Source organism: Salmo salar, chromosome ssa20, assembly GCF_905237065.1.
Source record: "Salmo salar chromosome ssa20, Ssal_v3.1, whole genome shotgun sequence".
In the NCBI taxonomy this organism is placed as follows: domain Eukaryota; kingdom Metazoa; phylum Chordata; class Actinopteri; order Salmoniformes; family Salmonidae; genus Salmo; species Salmo salar.
The window spans coordinates 11,752,464-11,776,101 of NC_059461.1; the positions used below are offsets into that span (position 1 = coordinate 11,752,464).

The 23,638-nt window shown below is 40.9% G+C and overlaps 1 protein-coding gene across 3 annotated transcripts in view; it reads left to right on the plus strand.

Annotated features, from left to right (window-relative positions):
- The first annotated feature begins 949 nt into the window (after positions 1 to 949).
- The window catches only part of LOC106580138 (ras GTPase-activating protein 1), a 55,316-nt gene continuing 32,627 nt past the window's right edge, over positions 950 to 23,638 (plus strand). Inside the window, exon 1 of one of the 3 annotated variants that reach the window (XM_014160856.2) lies at positions 950 to 2,239. In XM_014160856.2, coding sequence (XP_014016331.1) covers positions 1,710 to 2,239 — 530 coding nt within the window. In that variant the 5' untranslated portion in view covers positions 950 to 1,709. The remainder of the gene's footprint in view (positions 2,240 to 23,638) is intronic. The other 2 variants (XM_014160854.2, XM_014160855.2) reach the window with 2 other exon arrangements.

Here is a 23,638-nt window from a genome sequence, read left to right on the forward strand (position 1 = left end):
TAGCCTTTGCCAGCAAGACCAACAGCCCTTGGTCAGGGAAGTTGGAACCAGTCTTTTCATTGTACTTCACTCACATAGATAGCCTACTGCAGGTTATAATATGAAGCAAATGAAAAGCACTAAAGCTGGAAATAAGTTTCTTCCATGTCTGTTTTGGTAAAAAAAACAAAAAACTATCGGACGGGCTGGAGAAATGTTACCACTCTCAAATTCTTAGACAGAGCTATGGAAGCAAGGACTGACCATCCATGATATTGCTTGAGGCTATACAGTGTTTGTTTTCATTTATTTTGTTTACAAACATTGGAGTAAAACAATCTTATATTTGGGGTTCTGGTGAGGTATGACAGTTGAACTAAGCTCATAAGGCATTTATAAGTAATATTCTTCAAGAATCAATGGGTACATATAATTCATTTATAAATCCAAAGATGTATGTAGAAACTGGGAATTGTTGAACACACCTGAGTGATGGGAGAAGTCATCATTGAGTGGGAACAGACTAGAGTGGAACAGAGAAATTACATGTAACGTTAGCTACACAACATGAGGATACGTTAGCTAGCTAATCTTTTTTTTATATATAGCTAGCTGCTGTAACTAACATTCTTTTGTCAATACTTGCTAACTTAGCTAGCTCAGAGACTACTAAAACCAGGGTCTAAACAGCTCCCCAATTTATAATCCAAGCATGCTTTTATAAGAATCATGCTAAATCTAAATATGAAAACCCAGGGAGTTGACACAACAAATTCCCGGGAAATGTTTTGGCTTCTATGGTGAACATGCGCACGCGGTCTCAGTTAAAATCACCATTGAAAGGGTCCCGTATCAGACAGTACGATGTGTGGTTCTGAATTACTATTCAAAGGTAACGCGTATCATACATGTGGCGTGCCACATTCATCATATGAATGGTATGATAATTCCCTCCTTTTAATGGAGTGTTTGTAGTCTAATCCGGTGTTGAGACTGCTTTTCACTTCACCACCGATAGCAGATATAAATGGATGCAGCTCGCGCCGTGCATTTACTCCGTACTCTCTTGGCTGGGCCTGCGCGTTAGCGAGCAGAGTGAGGAGAGGGAGGGAATAGCGGCGGCAGTAGCAGCAAGCCTCCAGCCCCGTAATCGAGAAAGAAACGCGAATTTATGCAAGAACGAAGTGCTGTAATTTCCTCGGTTGGTGGGCTACATCGGCTAAACTAAGTCCACCAGAGGTTCAGGCGACAGAGGGGGGCGTTTGTGGTGGCAACCTAAGACATTTGGGAACTCCGTAGGAGCAAAACAACAACAGCACAATAAAGGATTTCACACACAGGCAGTGACAATAAAACAATACGTATCGACAAGTAGACTGGTTGCTGCCGAGGGAGCAGGCAGGACTAGCAAAAAAAGGAATTAAATACGTCATCTGCCTCTCCCTTCAGGTATTTAAACGTTATTTTCAAAACTGCAGTTCTAGCAGAACTTTAAACTCATGAAAACTCGTGTCTTCATAGCTAGCTACTGTAGCTAACTAGCTTTGGCTAGAGTTTAGCTAACGAGTTTGCGTTATTAGCTAACGCTAGCTGGCTACCGTAAACGTGTTGTTTTCCAATAAACTTTTGGGGTTGTTTTTACCAACCCAAACAGTGAGGGGGTGCTGCAAGACTAGAGGGGAAGGGCAGGTTCCCTTCTCGACTTATTCCCCTCTACGTATTTTCCGAAAATGATGGCTGCGGAGGTCAGTGGCGAGGATACGGGCTCTGTCTCGGCAGGGAAAGGGGTGGCGGGCGGCGGAGGCCCAGAGACGGCCCATTTTCCGTTTTATCCCAACCCGACCAGAGTGCGGGTCACTGATTTGGGCCAGGGAGCTGCAACAAACCTCCGCCACCCGTTGAACACCTCCCCAGACTCCCCCTCTGATATAAGTATGATTTACCCCGTGTCTGGAGGAGATATTGCCGGACCTGCCTTGTCCGCTACAGGGAGTGGCGGACATGCAATTATTCTAGGAACAAGTTCAGGGACCATTGGCAGTATGTGCTACCCCCCCAACTCGGAGGGACCCGGCATCCGGATGTCACCCACCTCGGTGGGTCCCGACGGGTCAAGTGTCTTCCCCCCTCTGCCACCACCTCCCCCACCACCCCCAGGCTACGGGGGACTCGGAACTGTGGATGAAAGCGACATGCAGGATGGACCTGAATACGAGGAAGAGGAGGTGGTCTTCCCCCTCTCAGCGCCGCCCACGAACCAGTAAGGATTTGTTTTATATACACTCAAATTGTTCTGTGTATAGTTTATTGACACTTAGTTAGAAAACCAAAATAGTATGTTAAAACGACCCGGGTATATTACCTTCCTGCTGCGGCTATCACCAGTGCTCAAGTTTCTATTATACTTGTTGCAGCTGATGTCGCTAATGGCAGCAAATCAAATTAAGGAGGTAGATGTCAGGGTGTTCCAAGTAACCTAGGTTGTTGTTAATCACAAATCTAGCGAAGTAATGAATTATATATAGGATAGTAGTTTACACCTAATGGAAACGGATCATTTAATGTAAAAAATAATTAATACAGATCTACTTTTTAAAATTCTGTTATTGAAACACAAACAATTGAGAAATAATAATTTGAAATTATTGTCGGATTGATAAAATGTATTCAGGTAATCATGTTTCAACTCAATTTGAACCAGTACCTCCCAAATTAATGTTGTCAGTTGTAGCACTTTGAGTTGATTTTCCTAACTACTAAATGAAAAATGAACTTTACATTCTAAAGTTTTATTTCCAAATAACACTGGTATAGTGAAGGGAGCTTTGTGCACCCACCTGCTTCTTTCTCTTCTATGAGCTTCTCTGCCAACTCCTAAGCCAGCAGTAAACAGTGTAGTACAGGGAACAAACCAACAGACCAGTTTAACTACAGTGACGGTTACATAAACTTTCAACTTTTTACATGTGGTTGTTTATTTAACTTACTTGAATGCATGTTTTTATTGAGAACAACTTTAGTGTCTGCTAAATGACACGTCAATGTACAAATGTATGGTTGCAAAGCATGCTCTATTGAGCTCTCTGATGAGCCCCCCCAAAAAAACAATATACGTTTTTGACAGAAGGAAATTTGATTAGTTAATTTCTACATTAATTAATCTGTTGCACATCAAGTTCCACTGAGTTAAAGGGATAATCCACAGCCAGAAATAGTCATTACATTTTTTTACGCCTAGGTTCAATCCCTATGATTTCACTTCTAAGTGGTCCATTTGTGAAATCAGGAAATTGTTGGAACGTGTCATAGCTATATGGTTCTCGTCAATGGAGATGGGGGATAACACACTATCACATTTCATAACGCTTTTAAAACAATTACCTGCACTACAGATCGCCAAATCATCCAATAGATGGTATGGGCATACTTGTCTAAAAACATCCATCGGGCTATATCATCTTGACAAAGTATATATTTCGCTTAGATGTGCTCAATCTAAACGTTTTTTCCTTCAAGTACCATATCGCACAGCACCCTGTGGGAAACCTGGGAAAGGGCCATTGTTGCATTAGCTGCGTATTCTGCACTTGCTCTGGGCAGAGGCGAACTGCAGTTGAACTCTGTGAGATAGACTCCTAAATGGATAGTCCAGTTTGTTTAGGCGATTTTACAGCTCGCTAGCTAGCTACTTCACATGCTGATATTGACTTTGGTATTATTGTGTGTATCTACGTTTGGTTGCTAGCTAGCCATCCAGCCCAGAGAGAGCATTGCATTTTGTAGTTGAGCTGCAACAGATTTCCACAATGATTTTCACATGTTGCTACCAACTTTATATGAACAATTTCTTCACAAATAATTATTTTCACATATTAGTATTATTTAATGCTCTTTAACACTGTTAATCATAGGAATTAGTGGTTTGTGGTGGATTATCCCCTGAAGTAAATTCTACCACAGATAATAATATAATTCCTCCATGAAACATAAATTGATCTTGTAAAGAAAACAAAATATGATGGAGCAAAAGTTCCTTTAAAAGAAATATAAACCTCCGACTCCTTTGAGTTGATATGCAGTCGATACTTAAAATGTAAATTATTTCAACCTTACTGTGTACCTATGTTTGTTCTCTGTTGCATGTCTTTGTTTGCTGAAATCCACATTTCTTAAATAAAACGTTAATTAAGTAAAACCACTGACTGTTTTATTCTTGCAACTGAATTGGCATATTCGCACTGAGTTTCTATCTTAGAGCAACAGCAATAAGGAAACAGTCGGTGGTTGTATTTGATTAACGTTTTATTCAGTTTCAACAAACAAAAAAGCACGCTACAACAGAGGACAAACATAGGTAGGCCTACGTGGTAAATGTTTAAGTCCGAGGTAATTTCAAAAACTCTAGTCTGCGCTTCAACTCTGTGGAGAAATCATCATGGAGTTGAGGTATTTGGCTAGCCTATGCCCTCCTAAATGCAGGCTTTTGTGTCAGTGCGCTGCAGTAGGACTATCCATTGTGGGAGATGGAACTTATTGGGTTTCTCTACACAATCATATAGGCCTATGTATATTTTCTTTGTAGTGTGTGTGCTTGTGGCACTCGCGTTTGTCACAGTCTCATTAGAGAAGTGCTGAGCTTTATCATTTCTGGCCTCACGATGTGAGCTATGGAAGTGACTGGGGCTGAAGTGTGGAATCAGCTCTTATTTTAGGAGCTACATATCTCCCTGTCAGATTGCAGAGGAAGGGGGAAGGCCAGCTTTTTAGCTCCCATTCGTCTTTACATTTGTAATGAACAACGCGTTGGAAGCAGCCCAACTGGAAATCCACTGCTTACAAGCAGTGAAAATAAATGTTTAGCCCAACGTCAGTGGTTTCACCACGATTTCCTTTATATACCTTTCTGTAGGGTCGCCAGGCAGTGACACAGATGTCACATGTGTAATGAATGGGACACATTTTTTTCCCCCTTGTTTTTTTCCCCACAATGAGACACGTCAGAATTATTTTGTTTTATGTATTTTTTTAATCAACTATAGGGACATTTCACACAACTGGAATCTGCTGCAACACAAGTGCTCTTTATCTGGTGTCCTGGTCTGTGGGTTGAGTTGTGGTGACCTGGCCACTGTAAACTACCGTAATTTCTGGACTATTGAGCGGACCTGAATATAAGCCGCACCCACTGAATAAAAAAAAATAGATATATTATTTTGAACATAAATAAGCCACACATGTCTATAAGCCGCAGGTGCCTACCGGTACATTGAAACAAATTAACTTTACACAGGCTTTAACGAAACACGGCTTGTAACAAAAATAAGTAGGCTTTAACGAAACACGGCTTGTAACAAAAAAAAAAGAAATTGCAGTAAACAGTAGCCTACCAAGAAAGTCATTGGTCACCATCTTCCTCCTCCTGTGCACTGAAACCACTGAAGTCAACTCCTTCGGTGTCGGAGTTGAATAGCCTCAGAATTGCTTCATCCGATATTGGATCGTTTTCATTGTCGCTCTCGTCACTTTCATCCGGAGGCAAATCCCCCACTGAGCCCTCTTCAACACGCAGCAGTCCAGCCTTCGAAACCCGTTGATGATAGTGGATTTTTTGACAATGCTCCACGCTGTCAGGACCCACTGGCAGACTTGACCAATAAGTTGCTCTTCGCATGCGGCCTGTTTTAGTGAAGGATTTCTCCCCACTTGTCATCCAAGCCTCCCACTGAACACGGAGCGCCACCTTAAATGCACGATTTACACTGATGTCGAGTGGCTGCAAATACTTTGTTGTGCTCCCAGGAATCACAGCTGGAATTGAGTTTGTCCTCTTGATGGCTTCTTTCACCGAATCTGTTATGTGGGCCCTCATGCTGTCCAAAACGAGCAATGCCTTGTTCCTGTGAAAGAATCCTCCCGGTCGCTTGCCGTAACACTCCGTATGCCATTCATGCATTAGGCTTTCCGTCATCCAACCTTTCTTGTTGACTTTCACAACAATTCCTCTCCGGAATTTTTCTTTTGGCATCGTCGTGCGTTTAGAAATCACCATCGGTGGAAGCTTTTCCCCCGATGCCGTGCAGCTCAGAACACAGGTGAAGTGCGTTTTTTTTTCATGCCCAGTTGTTTTCAGCGTGATGTATGATTCGCCTTTCCTGTTGACAGTCCGAGTGAGAGGCAGGTCAAACGTCAGAGGAACCTCATCCATAGTTATGATGTCGTGCGGGCCCATGGAATGCTCCGCTGTCTTTGCATCAGTGAATTTGCGGAAGTTTGAAACTTTTTCCTCCTTCCTGACACAGACTCATCTGTACCCTGATGGACAGGCCTTTACGTCTCATAAATCTGAGACACCACGATGGTCCACCTCTAAAATCATCAAACTTCATTGCGGTGGCAATTGTTTTGGCTTTCAGTCGGATCTGCACAGTTGAAACACCTCGGCCTTCTGCTCTCTGTGTGTTGACCCAGTCTTCGAGCTCATTTTCTAGTTCGGGCCATCTGCTTTTCTTCCCTCTGAAAGCTTTAGTTGTCTTTTTGCACTGAGTCAATTCCTCACGCTGCTGTTTCCAACGTCTTATCATTGACTCATTAAGACCAAGCTCCCGTGCAGCAGCTCTATTTCCTTTTCCAACAGCCAGATCAATTGCCTTCAACTTGAAAGCTGCATCATTTGCATTTCTCTGTGTCTTTGCCATGATGAGGGTGACAAAATGACTACCGTAATCAGAATGATGGGAAGTTTGAGAGCGCTCGATTTAATCTAAACAGTAAACAAAAAAGTTGTTTGACCTTAACCCGTTCGGCAATTTCATTGGTCTAATGAAAGCTTCATGCCGGCAAAAAACTGAGCACGTCACAATGTTATTTAAAAAATATATATATATTAGCCGCGTCATTGTTTAAGCCGCGAGGTTCAAAACGTGGGAAAAAAGTTGCGGCTTATAGTCTGGAAATTACGGTAGCATGTTTAGGCTTAGTGCCTGGTGTGACATGCTGTGCCAAAGGTTACAAATTACCCTACCGTACATACAGTCTTGTCAGACAAAACAAAGTGCGTTGCAATTCAACATCAAGACTATTTGGTATTAAGCATTATGGCTTCTTTGGCTGATTTCATATTTATTGTTGTCAATGTAGCATAGCGCTACAGTCAGCAATTTTCCATCATCACTTATCGTTGACACATTATAGTTGAGGCCCTAACACATTTTAGCTCATGCCTTAAAAGTCTCAAACAGTTGTTCTGATAAAACATTATACGCTACATGACCAAATGTATGTATACACCTGCTCGTTGGACATCTCATTCCAAAATCATGGGCATTAATATGGAGTTGGTCTCCCCCCTTTGCTGCTATAACAGCCTCCACTCTTCTGGGAAAACTTTCCACTAGATGTTGGAGCATTGCTGCGGGGACTTGCTTCCATTCAGCCACGAGCATAAGTGAGGTCGGGTACTGATGTTGGGCGATTAGGCCTGGCTCTCAGTCAGCGTTCCAATTCATCCTAAAGGTGTTCAATGGGGTTGAGGTCAGATCTCTGTGCAGGCCAGTGAAGTTCTTCCACACCAATCTCAACATACCATTTCTGTATGGACCTCACTTTATGCAGAGGGGCATTGTCATGCTGAAACAGGAAAGGGCATTCCCCAAACCATTGCCACAAAATTGGAAGCACAGAATTGTCTAGAATGTAATTGTTTGCTGTGGTGTTATGATTTCCCTTTACTGGAACTAAGGGGCCTAGCCCAAATCAAGAAACAGCCCAGACCATTATTCCTCCTCCACCAAACTTTACAGTTGGTACTATGCTTTTGGGCAGGTAGCGTTCTCCTGCCATCCATATTTGTCCATCGAACTACCACACGGTGGAGAGTGATCAATCACTCCACGGAATGCATTTCCACTGCTCCAGAGTCTCTAGATAAGGTGAGGTTTACACCACTCCAGCCGACGCTTGACATTTTGCATGGTGATCTTAGGCTTGTGTGCGTCTGCTCAGCCATGGAAACCCATTTCATTAAGCTCCCGAATAACAGTTATTGTGCTGATGTTGCTTCAAGAGGTAGTTTGGGACTCGGTAGTGAGTGTTGCAACTGAGGACAGACAATTTTTATGAGCAACCTTCATCAGCACTGTCCCGTTCTGAGAGCTTGTGTGGCCTACCACTTTGCGGCGCTCCTGTTTTTTATTTTTATTTGTCATTATGGGATGTTATGAGGAGGGGGGGACTATTTAATACATTTTAGAATAAGGCTGTAACATAACAAAATGTGGAAAAAAAAGTCACGGGGTCTGAATACTTCCCGAATGCACTGTATAGTGTGTTTTTTCCCACCTAAAATTTAAATGAGTCGTTCCATTTGCGATGTTGGTTACAAGGCGGTACTTATTTAAATTAGGTACGAGAACATGACTTCACCATTAGTGTGTTAAAATGAGACTTTTTGTGATGTCACAAAAGGCCCTTAATAATTCCGCCTGCTGAATCAGTGTTTGACATGGGGGAGGGGACCAGTAACTTTATGATCAAACTTTATCAATGTAGAAGCAACCATCTTTTTTTAATTCTTTGAAAGTCCTACTTTTGATCTGGTTTCATCCAAATATTATCAAATTTCCTGAGAAATATGATTGACTGTTTGGGACCTTCGCTGATTGAAGTGCACACTAGAGGTCGACCGATTATGATTTTTCGACGCCGATACCGATTATTGGATACCCCCCCCAAAAAAGTCGCTACCGATTAATCGGCCAATGTAAATACAAAAAATATATATAAAATGTATTTATTTGTAATAATGACAATTACAACAATACTGAATGAACACTTATTTTAACTTAATATAATACATAAATACTATCAATTTAGCCTCAAATAAATAATGAAACATGTTCAATTTGGTTTAAATAATGCAAAAACAAAGTGTTGGAGAAGAAAGTAAAAGTGCAATATGTGCCATGTAAAAAAATAAAATAAAAATAAAATAAAAAAAATACCGTTTAAATTCCCTGGGCTAGGTGGGAGGCTTGCGTCCCACCTAGTCAACAGCCAATGGAATCGCGTGGCGCGAAATACAAATACCTCAAATGCTATAACTTCAATTTCTCAAACATATGACTATTTTACACCATTTTAAAGACAAGACTCTCGTTAATCTAACCACATTGTCCGATTTCAAAAAGGCTTTACAGCGAAAGCAAAACATTAGATTATGTCAGGAGAGTACCCTGCCAAAAATAATCACACAGCCATTTTCAAAGCAAATATATATGTCACAAAAACCCAAACCACAGCTAAATGCAGCACTAACCTTTGATTATCTTCATCAGATGACACTCCTAGGACATTATGTTATACAATACATGCATGTTTTGTTCAATCAAGTTCATATTTATATCAAAAAACAGCTTTTTACATTAGCATGTGATGTTCAGAACTAGCATAACCACCGCAAACTTCCGGTGAATTTACTAAATTACTCATGATTAACATTCACAAAATACATAACAATTATATTAAGAATTATAGATACAGAACTCCTTTATGCAATCGCGGTGTCAGATTTTAAAATAGCTTTTCGGCGAAAGCACATTTTGCAATATTCTGAGTACATAGCCCGGCCATCACGGCTAGCTAATTTGACACCCAAGTTTGGCCCTCACCAAACTCAGATTTACTATAAGAAAAATTGGATTACCTTTGCTGTTCTTCGTCAGAATGCACTCCCAGGACTTCTACTTCAACAACAAATGTTGTTTTGGTTCCAAATAATCCATAGTTCTATCCAAATAGCTCCGTTTTGTTCGTGCGTTCAAGTCATTATCCGAAGGGTGACACGCGAGCGAATTTCGTGACCAAAAAAATATTCCATTACCGTAGTTAAAACCATGTCAAACGCTGTTTAAAATCAATTTTTATGCTATTTTTCTCGTAAAATAGCGATAATATTCCAACCGGGCGACGTTGTATTCATTCAAAGGCTGAAAGAAAAAAATTGAGAATTCTCATGAACGCGCACCTCCCAGTGTCACTGTTCCCAGCCTGACCACTCACAAATTCCCCTGCTGTTCTTCGCCCAGAGACAGGAGACACGTCATTTCACTTTCTGGCGCCTTCTGAGAGCCAATGGAAGCCTTAGAAAATGTCACGTTACAGCAGAGATGCTGTATTTTCGATAGAGATGCAACAGAAGGATAACAAATTGTCAGACAGGGCACTTCCTGTATGGAATATTCTCAGGTTTTGGCCTGCCATATGAGTTCTGTTATACTCACAGACACCATTCAAACAGTTTTAGAAACTTCAGAGTGTTTTCTATCCAAATCTACTAATTATATGCATATGCACGTTTCTGGGCAAGAGTAGTAACCAGCTTAAATTGGGTACGTTTTTTTTATCCGGCCGTGCAAATACTGCCCCCTAGCCCCAACAGGTTAAGTTCCTTGCTCAGAACATGAGAACATATGAAAGCTGGTGGTTCCTTTTTAACCTGTTAGGGCTAGGGGGCAGTATTGACACGGCTGTATAAAAAATGTACCCGATTTAATCTGGTTACTACTCCTGCCCAGTAACTAGAATATGCATATAATTATTGGCTTTGGATAGAAAACACTCCAAAGTTTCTAAAACTGTTTGAATGGTGTCTGTGAGTATAACAGAACTCAAATGGCAGGTCAAAACCTGAGAAGATTCTGTACAGGAAGTACCCTGTCTGACCATTTCTTGGCCTTCTTTGCCATCTCTATCCATTACAATGGATCTCTGCTGTTACGTGACACTTCCTACGGCTGCCATAGGCTCTCAGAAGGCGGCAAAAAGCTGAATCGTGGCTTTGCAGGCTCTGGCTGAAAAAAAGTAGCGCGTTTGGGTAGTGGCTGGTTACAGTACTGTGAGACTCAGGCTTGTGCCCGCGTCGACCGAAAGCTTTGTTTTCTTTCCTCTGTTTAGCTAAATGGAGATTCCCGGTCGGAATATTAGCGCTTTTTTACGAGAAAAATGGCATAAAAATGGATTTTAAACAGCGGTTGACATGCTTCGAAGTACGGTAATGGAATATTTATAATTTTTTTTGTCACGAATTGCGCCATGCTCATAACCCTGATTTACCATTTCGGATAGTGTCTGGAACGCATGAACAAAATTCCGCTATTTGGATATAACGATGGATTATTTTGGACCAAACCAACATTTGTTATTGAAGTAGCAGTCCTGGGAGTGCATTCTGACGAAGACAACAAAGGTAATCAAACTTTTGTAATAGTAAATCTGACTTTGGTCAGGGCTAAACTTGGTCGGTGTCTAAATGGCTAGCCGTGATGGCTAGGCTATCTACTGAGAATATTGCAAAATGTGCTTTCACCGAAAAGCTATTTTAAAATCGGACACCTCGATTGCACAAAGGAGTTCTGTATCTATAATTCTTAAAATAATTGTTGTGTTTTTTGTGAACGTTTATCGTGAGTAATTTAGTAAATTGTTAGTAAATTCCCCGGAAGTTTGCGGGGGGTATGCTAGTTCTGAACGTCACATGCTAATGTAAAAAGCTGGTTTTTGATATAAATATGAACTTGATTGAACAAAACATGCATGTATTGTATAACATAATGTCCTAGGATTGTCATCTGATGAAGATCATCAAAGGTTAGTGCTGCATTTAGCTGTCTTCTGGGTTTATGTGACATTATATGCTAGCTTGAAAAATGGGTGTCTGATTATTTCTGGCTGGGTACTCTGCTGACATAATCTAATGTTTTGCTTTCGTTGTAAAGCCTTTTTGAAATCGGACAGTGTGGTTAGATTAACGAGAGTCTTGTCTTTAAAATGCTGTAAAATAGTCATATGTTTGAGAAATTGAAGTAATAGCATTTCTAAGGTATTTGAAAATCGCGCCACGGGATTCAACTGGCTGTTGCGTAGCTGGGACGAATTCGTCCCGCCTAGCCCAGAGAGGTTAATCCGGCAAAGACACGACAATCCTCAGTTTTCTCCTATCACAGCAATTAACATCTCTTGGGTAGGGGGCAGTATTTTGACCTCCGGATGAAAAGCGTGCCCAAAGTAAACTGCCTGTTACTCACGCCCAGAAGCTAGGATGTGCATATAATTGGTAGATTTGGATAGAAAACACCCTAAAGTTTCTAAAACTGTTAAAATAATGTCTGTGAGTATAACAGAACTGATATGGCAGGCGAAACCCAGAGGACAAACCATCCAGGGAAAAAAGAAATTGAGGTCATAGGATTTTCCATTTGCTTTCTATGGGATACCCTTATTATTAGGAACCTGGTTGCAGTTCCTATGCCTTCCACTAGATGTCATCAGTCTTTAGAAATTGTTCAATGTTGTTCTTTTGAGAAATGAAGTAGTGCTATTCATTGTAAGTGTCACTCCAGGTGGACTCTACTGTTTTGATGCGTGTGAACTGGAGCGCGCTTTACGTTGTTTTTATCCGGTATTGGAAACAGTTTATTCCGTCTTATATTTTATCGATTACTTACGTTTTAGGGCACCTGAGGTTGGATTAGGAACGTTGTTTGAAATGTTTGGACCAAGTTTACAGGTAACTTATTAAATACTATGTAAGCATGTTGGGTGAGTTGAAAACCGGTGTATTTCTGAATCAAAGGACCATTTGTGATGTTTCTGGGACATTTTGGAGTGCCAACAGAAGATCTTCAAAGGTAAGGCATTAATTATATCGCTATTTCTGACTTTTGTGGCGCACCTGCCTGGTTGAAATATGATTTTCATGTGTTTGTATGCGGGGCGCTGTCTTCAGATAATCACATGGTTTGCCTTCGCCGTAAAGCCTTTTTCAAATCTGACACAGAGGCTGGATTAACAAGAAGTTAAGCTTTATTTTGATGTATAACACATATTTTCAAGAATGTTATATATTTGGATTTGGTATTTTTGAATTTCGTGCTCTGCAATTTCACCGGATGTTGGCCAGGTGGGACGCTACCGTCCCACTTGCCCATATGAAGTTAAACTCTGTAACTGTTTTAAAGTCACCATTGGCCTCTTGGTGTAATCGCTGAGCAGTTTCCTTCCACTCAGGCAACTGCGTTAGGAAGCACACCTGTATCTTTGTTGTGACTGGGTGTATTGAGACACCATCCCAAAGTGTAATTCTTAACTTCTATGGGCTAGGTGGGACGTGACCGTCCCACCTGCGGGACACACTATTCAACAGCCAGTTAAATAGCATGGCGCGAAATACAAAGCAGCAAAAATCTCAATTTCATTTTCTCAAACAATCAACTATTTTACACCATTTTAAAGATAAACTTCTCGTTAATCTAACCACATTGTCCGATTTCAAAAAGGCTTTACGGAGAAAGCATAAAATTAGATTGTTTGGACATAAACTTCACAAGAAAAACTACACAGCCATTTTCAAAGCAAGGACATGCATCACAAAAACCAAAAGTACAGCTAAAATATTCACTAACCTTTGATCTTCATCAGATGGCACTCATAGGACTTCATGTTATACAATACATGTATGTTTTGCTCGATAAAGTTCATATTTATATCCAAAAACAGCATTTTACATTGGCGCTTGATGTTCAGAAAATGTATTCCCACAAGAACTTCCGGTGAATGTGCACATCAATTTACAAAAATACTCATCATAAACGTTGATAAAAGAATTATAGATAAACATCTCCTTATTGCAACCGCTGTGACAGATTTCAAAAAAGCTTCACGGGGAAAGCACACTTTGCAATAATCTGAGTACGGCGCTCAGAAAAATACATCAGGCAATACAGATACCCGCCATTTTGGAGTCATCTAAAATCATAAATAGCATTATAAATATTCACTTACCTTTGATCTTCATCAGAAGGCAAATAACGTTCTATTTACGTTCATAGAAACATGTCAAACGTTGTATAGCATCAATCTTTAGGGCTTTTTTAACATAACGTTTTTCAAGACTTTGGAATATTATTGAAGTTATGGAACACAGCTACCTCATGTGAACGTGCACCAATGAACTCGTGTCATTTTCTGTGTCACCAACTTCCTGGCTGCCTTGTTCGCTCTCTGTTCACTGCAAAAGCCTGAAACAAGGTTCTAAAGACTGTTGACATCTAGTGGAAGCCTTAGGAAGTGCAAAATGAACCCTAAGTCACTGTGTTATATAGGCAATGACTTGAAAAGACTACAAGCATCAGAGATCCCTCTTCCTGGTTGGATTTTTCTCAGGTTCTTGCCTGCCATATGAGTTGTGTTATACTCACAGACATCATTCAAACAGTTTTAATAACTTCAGAGTGTTTTCTATCCAAATCTACTAATAATATGCAAATATTTGACTCTGGGCCCGAGTATTAGGCAGTTTACTCTGGGAACGCTTTTCATCTGAAATCGAAAATACTGCCCCCTATACCTTAAAAAGTTAAGCACATTTTTACTCCTGATCTTATTTAGGCTTGCAATAACAAAGTGGTTGAATACTTATTCACACAAGACATTTCAGCTTTTCATTTTTAATTCATTTGTAAAAATGTCAAACATTTCCGCTTTGACGTTGAGGTTTTGTGTGTAAACCAGTGAAAAATATATTTTTTTAATCCATTTTAAATCCAGGCTGTAACTCAGAATGTGGAGAAAAAAATCAAGGGTGTGAATACTTTCTGAAAGCATTGTAGATCAGCGGGTGTGTGAATGAGTTTGCCAGTTAAGCAGTTGGTCATGAAAACGTTGCTTGCTGAAGGGCTAATTGAGCACCCACACTCTAATTGCCTTTTTGACACGTGGTGCCAGTAGAATTCCTAACGGCGCGAGGATCCAGTCACATTTGTTGAGACAGTCCTTTATAACAATTCACTTTTTTATTGTCTGTCGTTGCAAAGATTTGGGGACTGGTAATCCCAACAATTAGAATTAGTGTAGGCCTCGGAGAACCTTATTAAGAATGTAGCCTAATTTCCTGGGCCTTAGCATTTGAAATTTCTACAGTGCCACAACTGAAAAGCCACAAGCTGCCACTCTAAAACTAAATGCAGCTTGTATTGCAGTGTACTGCTTTATCTGGTTTTGCCTGGATGCTGGTTGACAGTTCTTTAGTTGTTGCTAAATTAAGTTTGTTGTCTTACTGCATTGATGTATGCATTAGTTTGTAACGGTAACATTCATATTAGATCACATGCTCTGTTCTGTGCATTGGTAAGTGATACGGTTTCCAAGCATTTTCTGCATGACAAGCAATGTCCTGTCATGCCTCTCCAGTACCCACACTGCCCTGCCTTTTTCTCCTGCATCCTGTTTTCAAGACTTCTGAGCTGCTCATTGTGGCCCCATAGGATCTTCAGAGACATTCTACAATAGTTTGGGATTTTATCTATACTGAAAAAATATATAAATGCAACATGTGAAGTGTTGGTCCCATGTTTCATGAACTGAAACAAAAGATCCCAGAAATCTACCGTATGCCCAAAAAGCGTATTTCTCTCAAATGTTTTGCATAAATGTGTTTACATTCTTGTTAGTGAGCATCTACCTGATAGCTGTTGCATATCAAGAAGCTGAATAAATGGCATGATCATTACACAGGTGCACCTTGTGCTGGGGAAAATAAAAGGCCACTCTAAAATGTGCAGTTGTCACACAACACAAAACCACAGATGTCTCAAGTTTTGAGGGAGCGTGCAATTGGCATGCTGACTGCAGGAATGTCCACCAGAGCTGGTGCTAGAGAATGTAATTCTCCTTTATCTACCATAAGCCACTTCGAACATTCTGTTAGAGAATTTGGCAGTACGTCCAACCGGCCTCACAACCGCAGACCACGTATAACCACGCCAGCCCAAGACCTCAAAATCCGGCATCTTCTCCTGCGGGATCATCTAAGACCAGCCACCCGGACAGCTAATGAAACTATGGGTTTGCTCAGTCAACAGCCTGATGAACTCCATGCGAAGGAGAGACGGTTTTAACTTACAGCCTTGTTCCTAAAATGGAACACATTTTGTCCCCCCCTTAACACAATACCCCATAATGAATCTATATACTGTACCAGTCAAAAGTTTGGACACCTACTCATTCCAGGGTTTTAATTTATTTTTTACTTTTCTACATAGTAGAATGATAGACCAACTATGGAATCACGTTTCAACAAAAAAAAGTGTTAAATGTATTTGAGGTTCTTCAAAGTAGCCACCCTTTGCCTTGACAGCTTTGCACACTCTTGGCATTCTCTCAACCAGCTTCAAGAGGTAGTCAACTGGAATGCATTTCAATTAACTTGTGACGAGGCACACTTTATTAATTTGTGGATTGGTAAAATACCAAGTCCATATTATAGCAAGAACAGCTCAAATAAACAAAGAGAAACGTTAGTCCATCATTACTTTAAGACATGAAGGTCAGTCAATCCGGAAAATATCAAGAACTTCGCAAAAATCATCAAGCGCTATGATGAAACTGGCTCTGAGGACTGCCACAGAAAAGGAAGACCCAGAGTTACCTCTGCTGCAGAGGATATGTTCATTAGAGTTACCAGCCTGAGAAATTGCATCCCAAGTAAATGCTTGAGTTCAGGTAACCTACACATCTCAACATCAGCTGTTCAGAGGAGACTGCGTGAAGAAGAGACTTGCTTGGGCTAAGAAACACGAGCAATGGACATTAGACCGGTAGAAATCTGTCCTTTTGGCCTGATTTTTTTAAAAATTATTTTTTAAAATTATTATTATTATATTTTTTTGGTTACAACCGCTATATTTACATATGTTTTCAGACCCTTTGCTATGAGACTGGAAATTGAGCTCAGGTGCATCCTGTTTCCATTGGTCATCCTTGACGTTACTACATTTTCATTGGAGTCCCCCTTTTTTGTAAATTTAAATTGATTGTTCATGATTTGGAATAGCAGACACCTGTCTATATAAGGACCCACAGATGACAGTGCATGTCAGAGCAAAAACCAAGCCATGAGGTCGAAGGAATTGTCCGTAGCACTCTGAGACACGATAGTGTCGAAGCACAGATCTGGGGGAAGGGTACCAAAACATTTCTGCAGCATTGAAGGTCCTGAAGAACACATTGGCCTCCACCATTCTTAAATGGAAGAAGTTTGGAACCACCATGACTCTTCGTAGAGGTGGTCGCTCGGCCAAACTGAGAAATCAGGGGAGAAGGGCCTTGATCAGGGAGGCGACAAAGAACACGGTCACTTTGACAGAGCTCCAGTTCCTCTGTGGAGAGGGAGAAACTTCCAGAAGAACAACAGTTTCTGCTGCACTCCACCAATCAGGCCTTTATGGTAGTGGCCAGACGGAAGCCACTCTTCCAGTGAAAGGCACATGACAGCTGCTTGGAGTTTGCCGAAAGGCACCTAAAGGACTCTCAGACTATGAGAAACAAGATTCTCTGGTCTGATGAAACTAAGATTGCATTCTTTTGCCTGAATGCCAAGCGTCACGTCTGTAGGAAATCTGGCACCATCCCTACGGTGAAGCGTGGTGGCAGCATCATGCTGTGGGGATGTTTTTAAGGGCAGGGACTGGCTCGAGGGAAAGATGAACAGAGCAAAGTACAGAGCGATCCTTGATGAAAACCTGCTCAGGACCTCAGACTGGGGCGAATGTCTACCTTCCAACAGGACAACGACCCTAAGCACACAGCCAAGACAACGCAGGAGTGGCTTCGGGACAAGTCTATGAATGTCCTTGAGTGGCCCAGCTAGAGCCTGGACTTGAACTCAATCGAACATATCAGGAGAGACCTGAAAGAGCTGTGCAGCGTCTCTCCCCATCCAACTTGACAGAGCTTGAGAGGATCTGCAGAGAAGAATGGGAGAAACTCCAAAATACAGGTGTGCCGGGCTTGTAGCGTCATACCCAAGAAGACTCGAGGCTGTTTTCACTGCCAAAGGTGTTTCAACAACTGTACTGAGTAAAGGGTCTGAATACTTGTGTAAATGTGCTATTTCAGTTTTGATTTTGAATGAATATGCAAACACACACACACACACACACACACACACACACACACACACACACACACACACACACACACACAATTCAATGACGTGATTCTCTGCCAATAATTAGATTTGGAGGATTTTAAATGAATATCTAATTATTGTCGGAGAGTCACGTCATTGAAACTTTATATTTCGATATACTATAGGCCTACCGTACGCGAAATGAGTCTCACTAGTGTTGAGTAATGTGGTGTAGGTCTTTTATTTATTTAAAATCATATTTAAGTTAGAAGGAATATGATTTGAAGCAATAGCCTACCTGCATGTGGTCAACAATTTCAGCACTGTTTCGTGCTGCTCTGAGACAAGCATGGGGACTGGTCTTGATAAAACAATTTGATTTTGATTTTCCTTTCAATCTCCGTTTGGGTATTGGTTGGACTACAATTAGGGTGTGGAAGTGTTAGGATTATTTTGCTCTTACTGCAGCCTACTCCTGACCGGTCACGTTGTACAGTGCCATTATGGGCTACTAGCAGGACAATGGATACTTTGCAAGGCAGTTGATCAGCAGTAACTTTGGATGGGGCCTCCTGAGTGGCACAGTGGTCTAAGACACTGCATCGCAGTGTAAACTGCGTTACTACAGATGCTGGTTCAATACCGGTGCCGGCCGCGACCGGGAGACCCATGAGGCGACGGTGGGTTTTTGGTTTCTCTCCCTTTAAAAACAGAAATAAATAATTCTAAATGACAAACTGGCTTTATTTACAAATTTAGTAAATGTCTCAGCCCATGTTCAAGAATGGCCTTTTCTCGCTTACTTTAGGTTATTTGAAAACAATCTCCAAAATATTGTCTTTTTTTTTTTTTTTTAACAAACCGATTTTATTAATTAATTTAGAATTCTATAAAAGCCCATTAGATATTCTCACAGATCAGATTTGCCCCTAATGAAAAATGCACCTTAGATTTAGAGGATTGGAGGATTCTAAATGAATGTCGAAGGGGCATTTTTCGTTAGGGCAAATCTGATCTGTGAGAAAATCTTAAGGGTTTTTATATAATTCTAAATTAATTAAATAATAATTGCTTTGTTTTTAAAAAAATATATATTTTGGATAACCTAAAGTGAGTGAGGAACTCCATATTAGGAAGGTGTTCTTTAATGTTATGTACACTCAGTGTATTTCATTCATGTAAGATGAAAAATGAAGGCTTTGCACAAGTCCTGCGCTTTTAAAATGGCTGTGTTCCTATGGGAATTTGCACTTGTTTAGACCACCACCATTTTGGTAAAATATCTGACAAAACAAAAAGTATTACTTTGGTGACATATATTTAATCTTAATTGAAAGTCTAGTTATCTTATTCCCAACATAGGGATAATTGGCAGTTCTTAACTTTCTAAAAGTACTAAGCAGGTTTTGGTAGTACTTGTAGTTTTGAAACCGAAATGTACTTTGAGGGTAGTATACAATATTCTGCGTTGTTTAGAAAATTCCATCAAAGTGGGTCCGAGTTTAACAGGTTAAATCCGATGGAACATGATTGATAGTAATTTTGGAGGAGCAAAGCAGTCAGAACTCCCATAATGGCCCTCTGATTAAATGGGTCAAAAGCTTTGAGTAGCTTTGTAGGGAACCTGATTGGCAACCATAAGGTTGGAGATTTGTTCTCCGTGTGGGCACTGTGATGGAGATGGGGCAACATTCAGACTGGGCTCTAAAGTCTTGGATGATGCCCTTAGCCCTCCATCTGTGTGTGTCAAGCTAGTCCTTGTGTGCTGTCACTCACTCCCTGACTGAGGGTAACAAGCTGTGACACTCCATCTGTTAAGAAAAATAGAGCAGTAATCAAGCCTTTGCTTATTCCAAATGTTTTGTATGTGAAGTGATTGAAAAATGTATATGCCTTAATTTCTAAAGAGTATAGACTCTTAGCTTTCATTTGACACTCAATGTGACATGTTCCTATAAACTTCTCATGTTGGTGCACATCGGTCATTTTAGATGGAAATACCCAGATCAGAATTTGCATAATGATCCGGTTGGTACATAAACCCATGTAGTGTTTACACTTGAAGCTGTGGTGTTTTTTTTTTTACATTTACCAAAATAATCCTGGAGTTTGTAACCAATATGGAATTTCAGGGTGAGTGTGTCTTGAACCACACACACAGATAGTTACAGGTGACATGTGATTGTATGTAAGACCCCCACAGAAGCCAACCAGAGGTTATGGCAGCATGCTCAGGGCTCGACATACAGGGCTGCCCATCGTGCCAGTGGAGGTTTTGGAATCCCTCTGGGCTAGTCAATCATCCACATCAGTGGCCCGCTTGGGCCAGTGAAAAAAAAATATAATAATAATAATGCTATTTTAAATCTGGGCTATATAATTTATAAAAAAAAAAAAAAAAATGAATTCCCAAAGCTGTTCATTATGTAGATTATTTATCACATGCGCGCACACCCTAGTTTGAGAGGAATAATCTGTCAGGCAGCAAGAGCGTGCAGCTCTCAACTGGTTGTTGCATGAAAGAGCTCACGGAATGAAGTATGACAGCGGTAGGTAGGAAATGCATTTAAACGTATCTACCAGTAAATGCTAAGACAACAATCGGTATTCTAAATGTTTAGTCTTAAGTCATCATGCGCCGTTTGAATGAAACCTTTTATAGGCTTTCCCTAAAAACCTTAACAATTTTAAATGTTAACTGCAAAGTAGGCCTACCAGAGTGATATCATGTGGATTTGTATCAATTTGTTTTGCAAACTGCCATCACATTTAGCCTACGCTGTACATTGTACAGAAATGCTGCTTGCCAATCCCAATTGTCTCTTGGTAAGTGCGCAAATTAAAGGGCAATTTTTTTCAGAACTGATAAGTGGTTTCCTGATGTGGTGTAAGTATTGTTGTGGACTTAGAACATAAAATGTGTATTTAAAAAAATATATATATATTCAAGTTCACTCTTAGTCACACTTTTTGTGTGTGTGTATATACACACACACACACACACACACACACACACACACACACACAAAAAGTGTGACTAAGAGTGAACTTGAAAAAACGAGAAACTCGGAAACCTGGAAAATCAAAACCGGAAAAATTGACTTTATAGGGTCCTAAAATCTAGACTGCTGATTTGGTGAAAATCGCTAACAATAACACCCTTTTTTAGATTGTTTGAGGGGGGGGGAAATAAAACCTTTGCACCACCAATGTAAATTGTAATATTGTCAAGTTAAAATGTTATTATTTGAGAATGGAGGCTAGGTCATTATAGTCTATGGGCTACTTGCTCAGCCTGCAAAAAGATGCATTGAAATTATGTGTGCGTCATCAGCTTTCTTGGGCCAGTATTTTCATTCTGGCCAGTCGCATTGTTGGCACAGGCCCAGTGTGCCACTGGCAAATTTACCTGGATGTCAAGCCCTGGTGTGGTGTTGCTTTCCAACCTCACTCCCTACCTACACTGCCCCACTTCTCCTTAAGCCAATCGGCTGCGTGATCATGATGCGTGGCTTTATTTTAGACTCCAGAGAGAGGGAAAGAGACATTTCTTTCTGCTTGGCTTTAAGATGCAGACTGACTCAACCTCCTCATCCTGTAAGAAAAAAAACTTTCCCTCAAACCTTCTGGACGATAACAAAACTGGACAACGTATCAGAATATTTTCAAATCGCTTAGCAAGGCTTCCAGCATATGTGAGGTCTGGTCCAGTCCAGCAGCCCCCTTCGGTTGCTGCTCACTAACCCTAGAGTCCGGACTGACTTTATCGGGACAGCAGGTTTATAGCATCATGGCACAGACGGATTTAGAGTTGTGTTTGCGTTGCTTTCCGTGCCAGAGCATTCAGACCCTAGTCACTCCGACTCAACGTTCTCCTCAGCAGCAGAATAAGTAGCATCAGTGGAGCGGGCACACCTTGTGAGAGAGCGGGACAAACGACGAGATGCAGCAGAGAGCCAATTCGGCGTAAGTGGGGCACCTAGCCAGCCAGCCCTCCTCGCGCTCCTTTTACTCTCTTAACAGGCTGGTAGGACAGGATACATAGGAGTTGCATGTTCTATCTCTTTATCTCTCTCTGTTTATTAATCTCTCCAAGACAGTTGGGTTTTTGGAATTACCCATACCTTTTTTCCTTAAATATATTTTCGTAAGGCTTTGCTTTTGTTTGGAGCTGTGTTTGGGTGAGTTATTGCTTTGATTTTTAGTTTACATTCATAGACGTGTTGATTGAGTCCATATTAATTGGATCCATTGATAAAGATTAAAAAGCATGTGTGTCTGTCTGTGTGTGCATATAATGGTGTAGAAATGTGTCCCCAATGTTTTCCTCCTGTAGTTACAACTAGATGCTCCTTTGTGGAGTTTTTGTAGGCCAGTGTTAATGAAGCTTGTCCTAATATTTATCTCCAATTTAGGGCTATTTGAATATGGCCAAAAATATCTTTTTTTTTTTTTTTTAATTGCACATGAAAAACTTCAGGTTTTGCTTGATTCCTCTAAGTAAAACAATTAAGACTCAAATTCATGACCACCCTGAGGAAAAAACATTGATTGAAGTGGAATATACATTTAAATATGGAACATTGTTAGTGACAGAGGACAGTCATATCCGTGCAGAGAAGACATGATGAGCTCCGTTTCCCCTCTGACAGCTGGCTGCTCCGCCGAGGCATATTGCTAATGTAAAGTGTTGGTGCAGTTTCATTACTTGTTGACGCTGATGAGCAGTGACTGGATGACTTCGGAGATGTTTTCGCATGGCGGAGGGAGGGAAAAACAGCAGAGGGAAATGCACAATGGAGAACTAGTGAGCGAGAGAATAAGTCTGTCCTCATTCAAGCAACAACAAGCCAAGTGCCCTCTAAACCCTAGAGACGTAGCCCTTGCAAATCGAGAGGTCTCGGTCCCGCGCTCTCCCTCCATCCCTGCTCGCCAGCCGTCCAGGTCTAACCAGAGGTCACGTCCTGAATACTCAAAAAACACAGAAGCATTTCTGCGTCATCTCAGGAGGAGCCTGCCAAAGGGGGGGGGGGGCAGTACATGGTATATAGGCTTTTGGCTTGTGTTCAAACCATTTCGGGGTCGAAGTTGCCGCTCAAGCTGTGAAAAGCTGATTTCTAAACCTGTTGCTTCTAAGTGGCCATTTTTACATATAGAAAATACCATTCAGTGTGTAATGTAAATCCATCTGTAGAGAAATCACACAATCACAATGTTTCTAGGGCTGACCACATGTAGTCGTTTGGTCGATAGGCTGTTGGTGGACCAAGATTTCTTTAGTCGGGCAGTTGCAATTCTAGTTTTTTTTATGGTGCACAAGACAACTGTCTGACTAATCCATTGCGGAATGGCACATTTTTCACTCTTAAGATGTAATACTGAATATTGTGTATATTATCTACAAATAATGGTGCAACTCTAATAAATCCACCCAAAATAAATGTAAAACAAATGTGCTTTCTCCCGTGTTGGTTATGGTCACAGTCTGCGGTTCTGAAATGTAGTCTTCAGTGTGCCGTGGAATTGGTGCCTTTCCCCATGTTGCTGTGTGTATAATAGCAAAGTTAACCAGAATATTGGGATTGAGAACAATGTGGTGGAGGCAGCAGCAGCGAAGGCGAGGAGCCAGCCCTTGCCTTACCCTATTTGTCTAAGAAAATTGAGGAGATGGGGAACATCAACTTAACCTCTATGGGC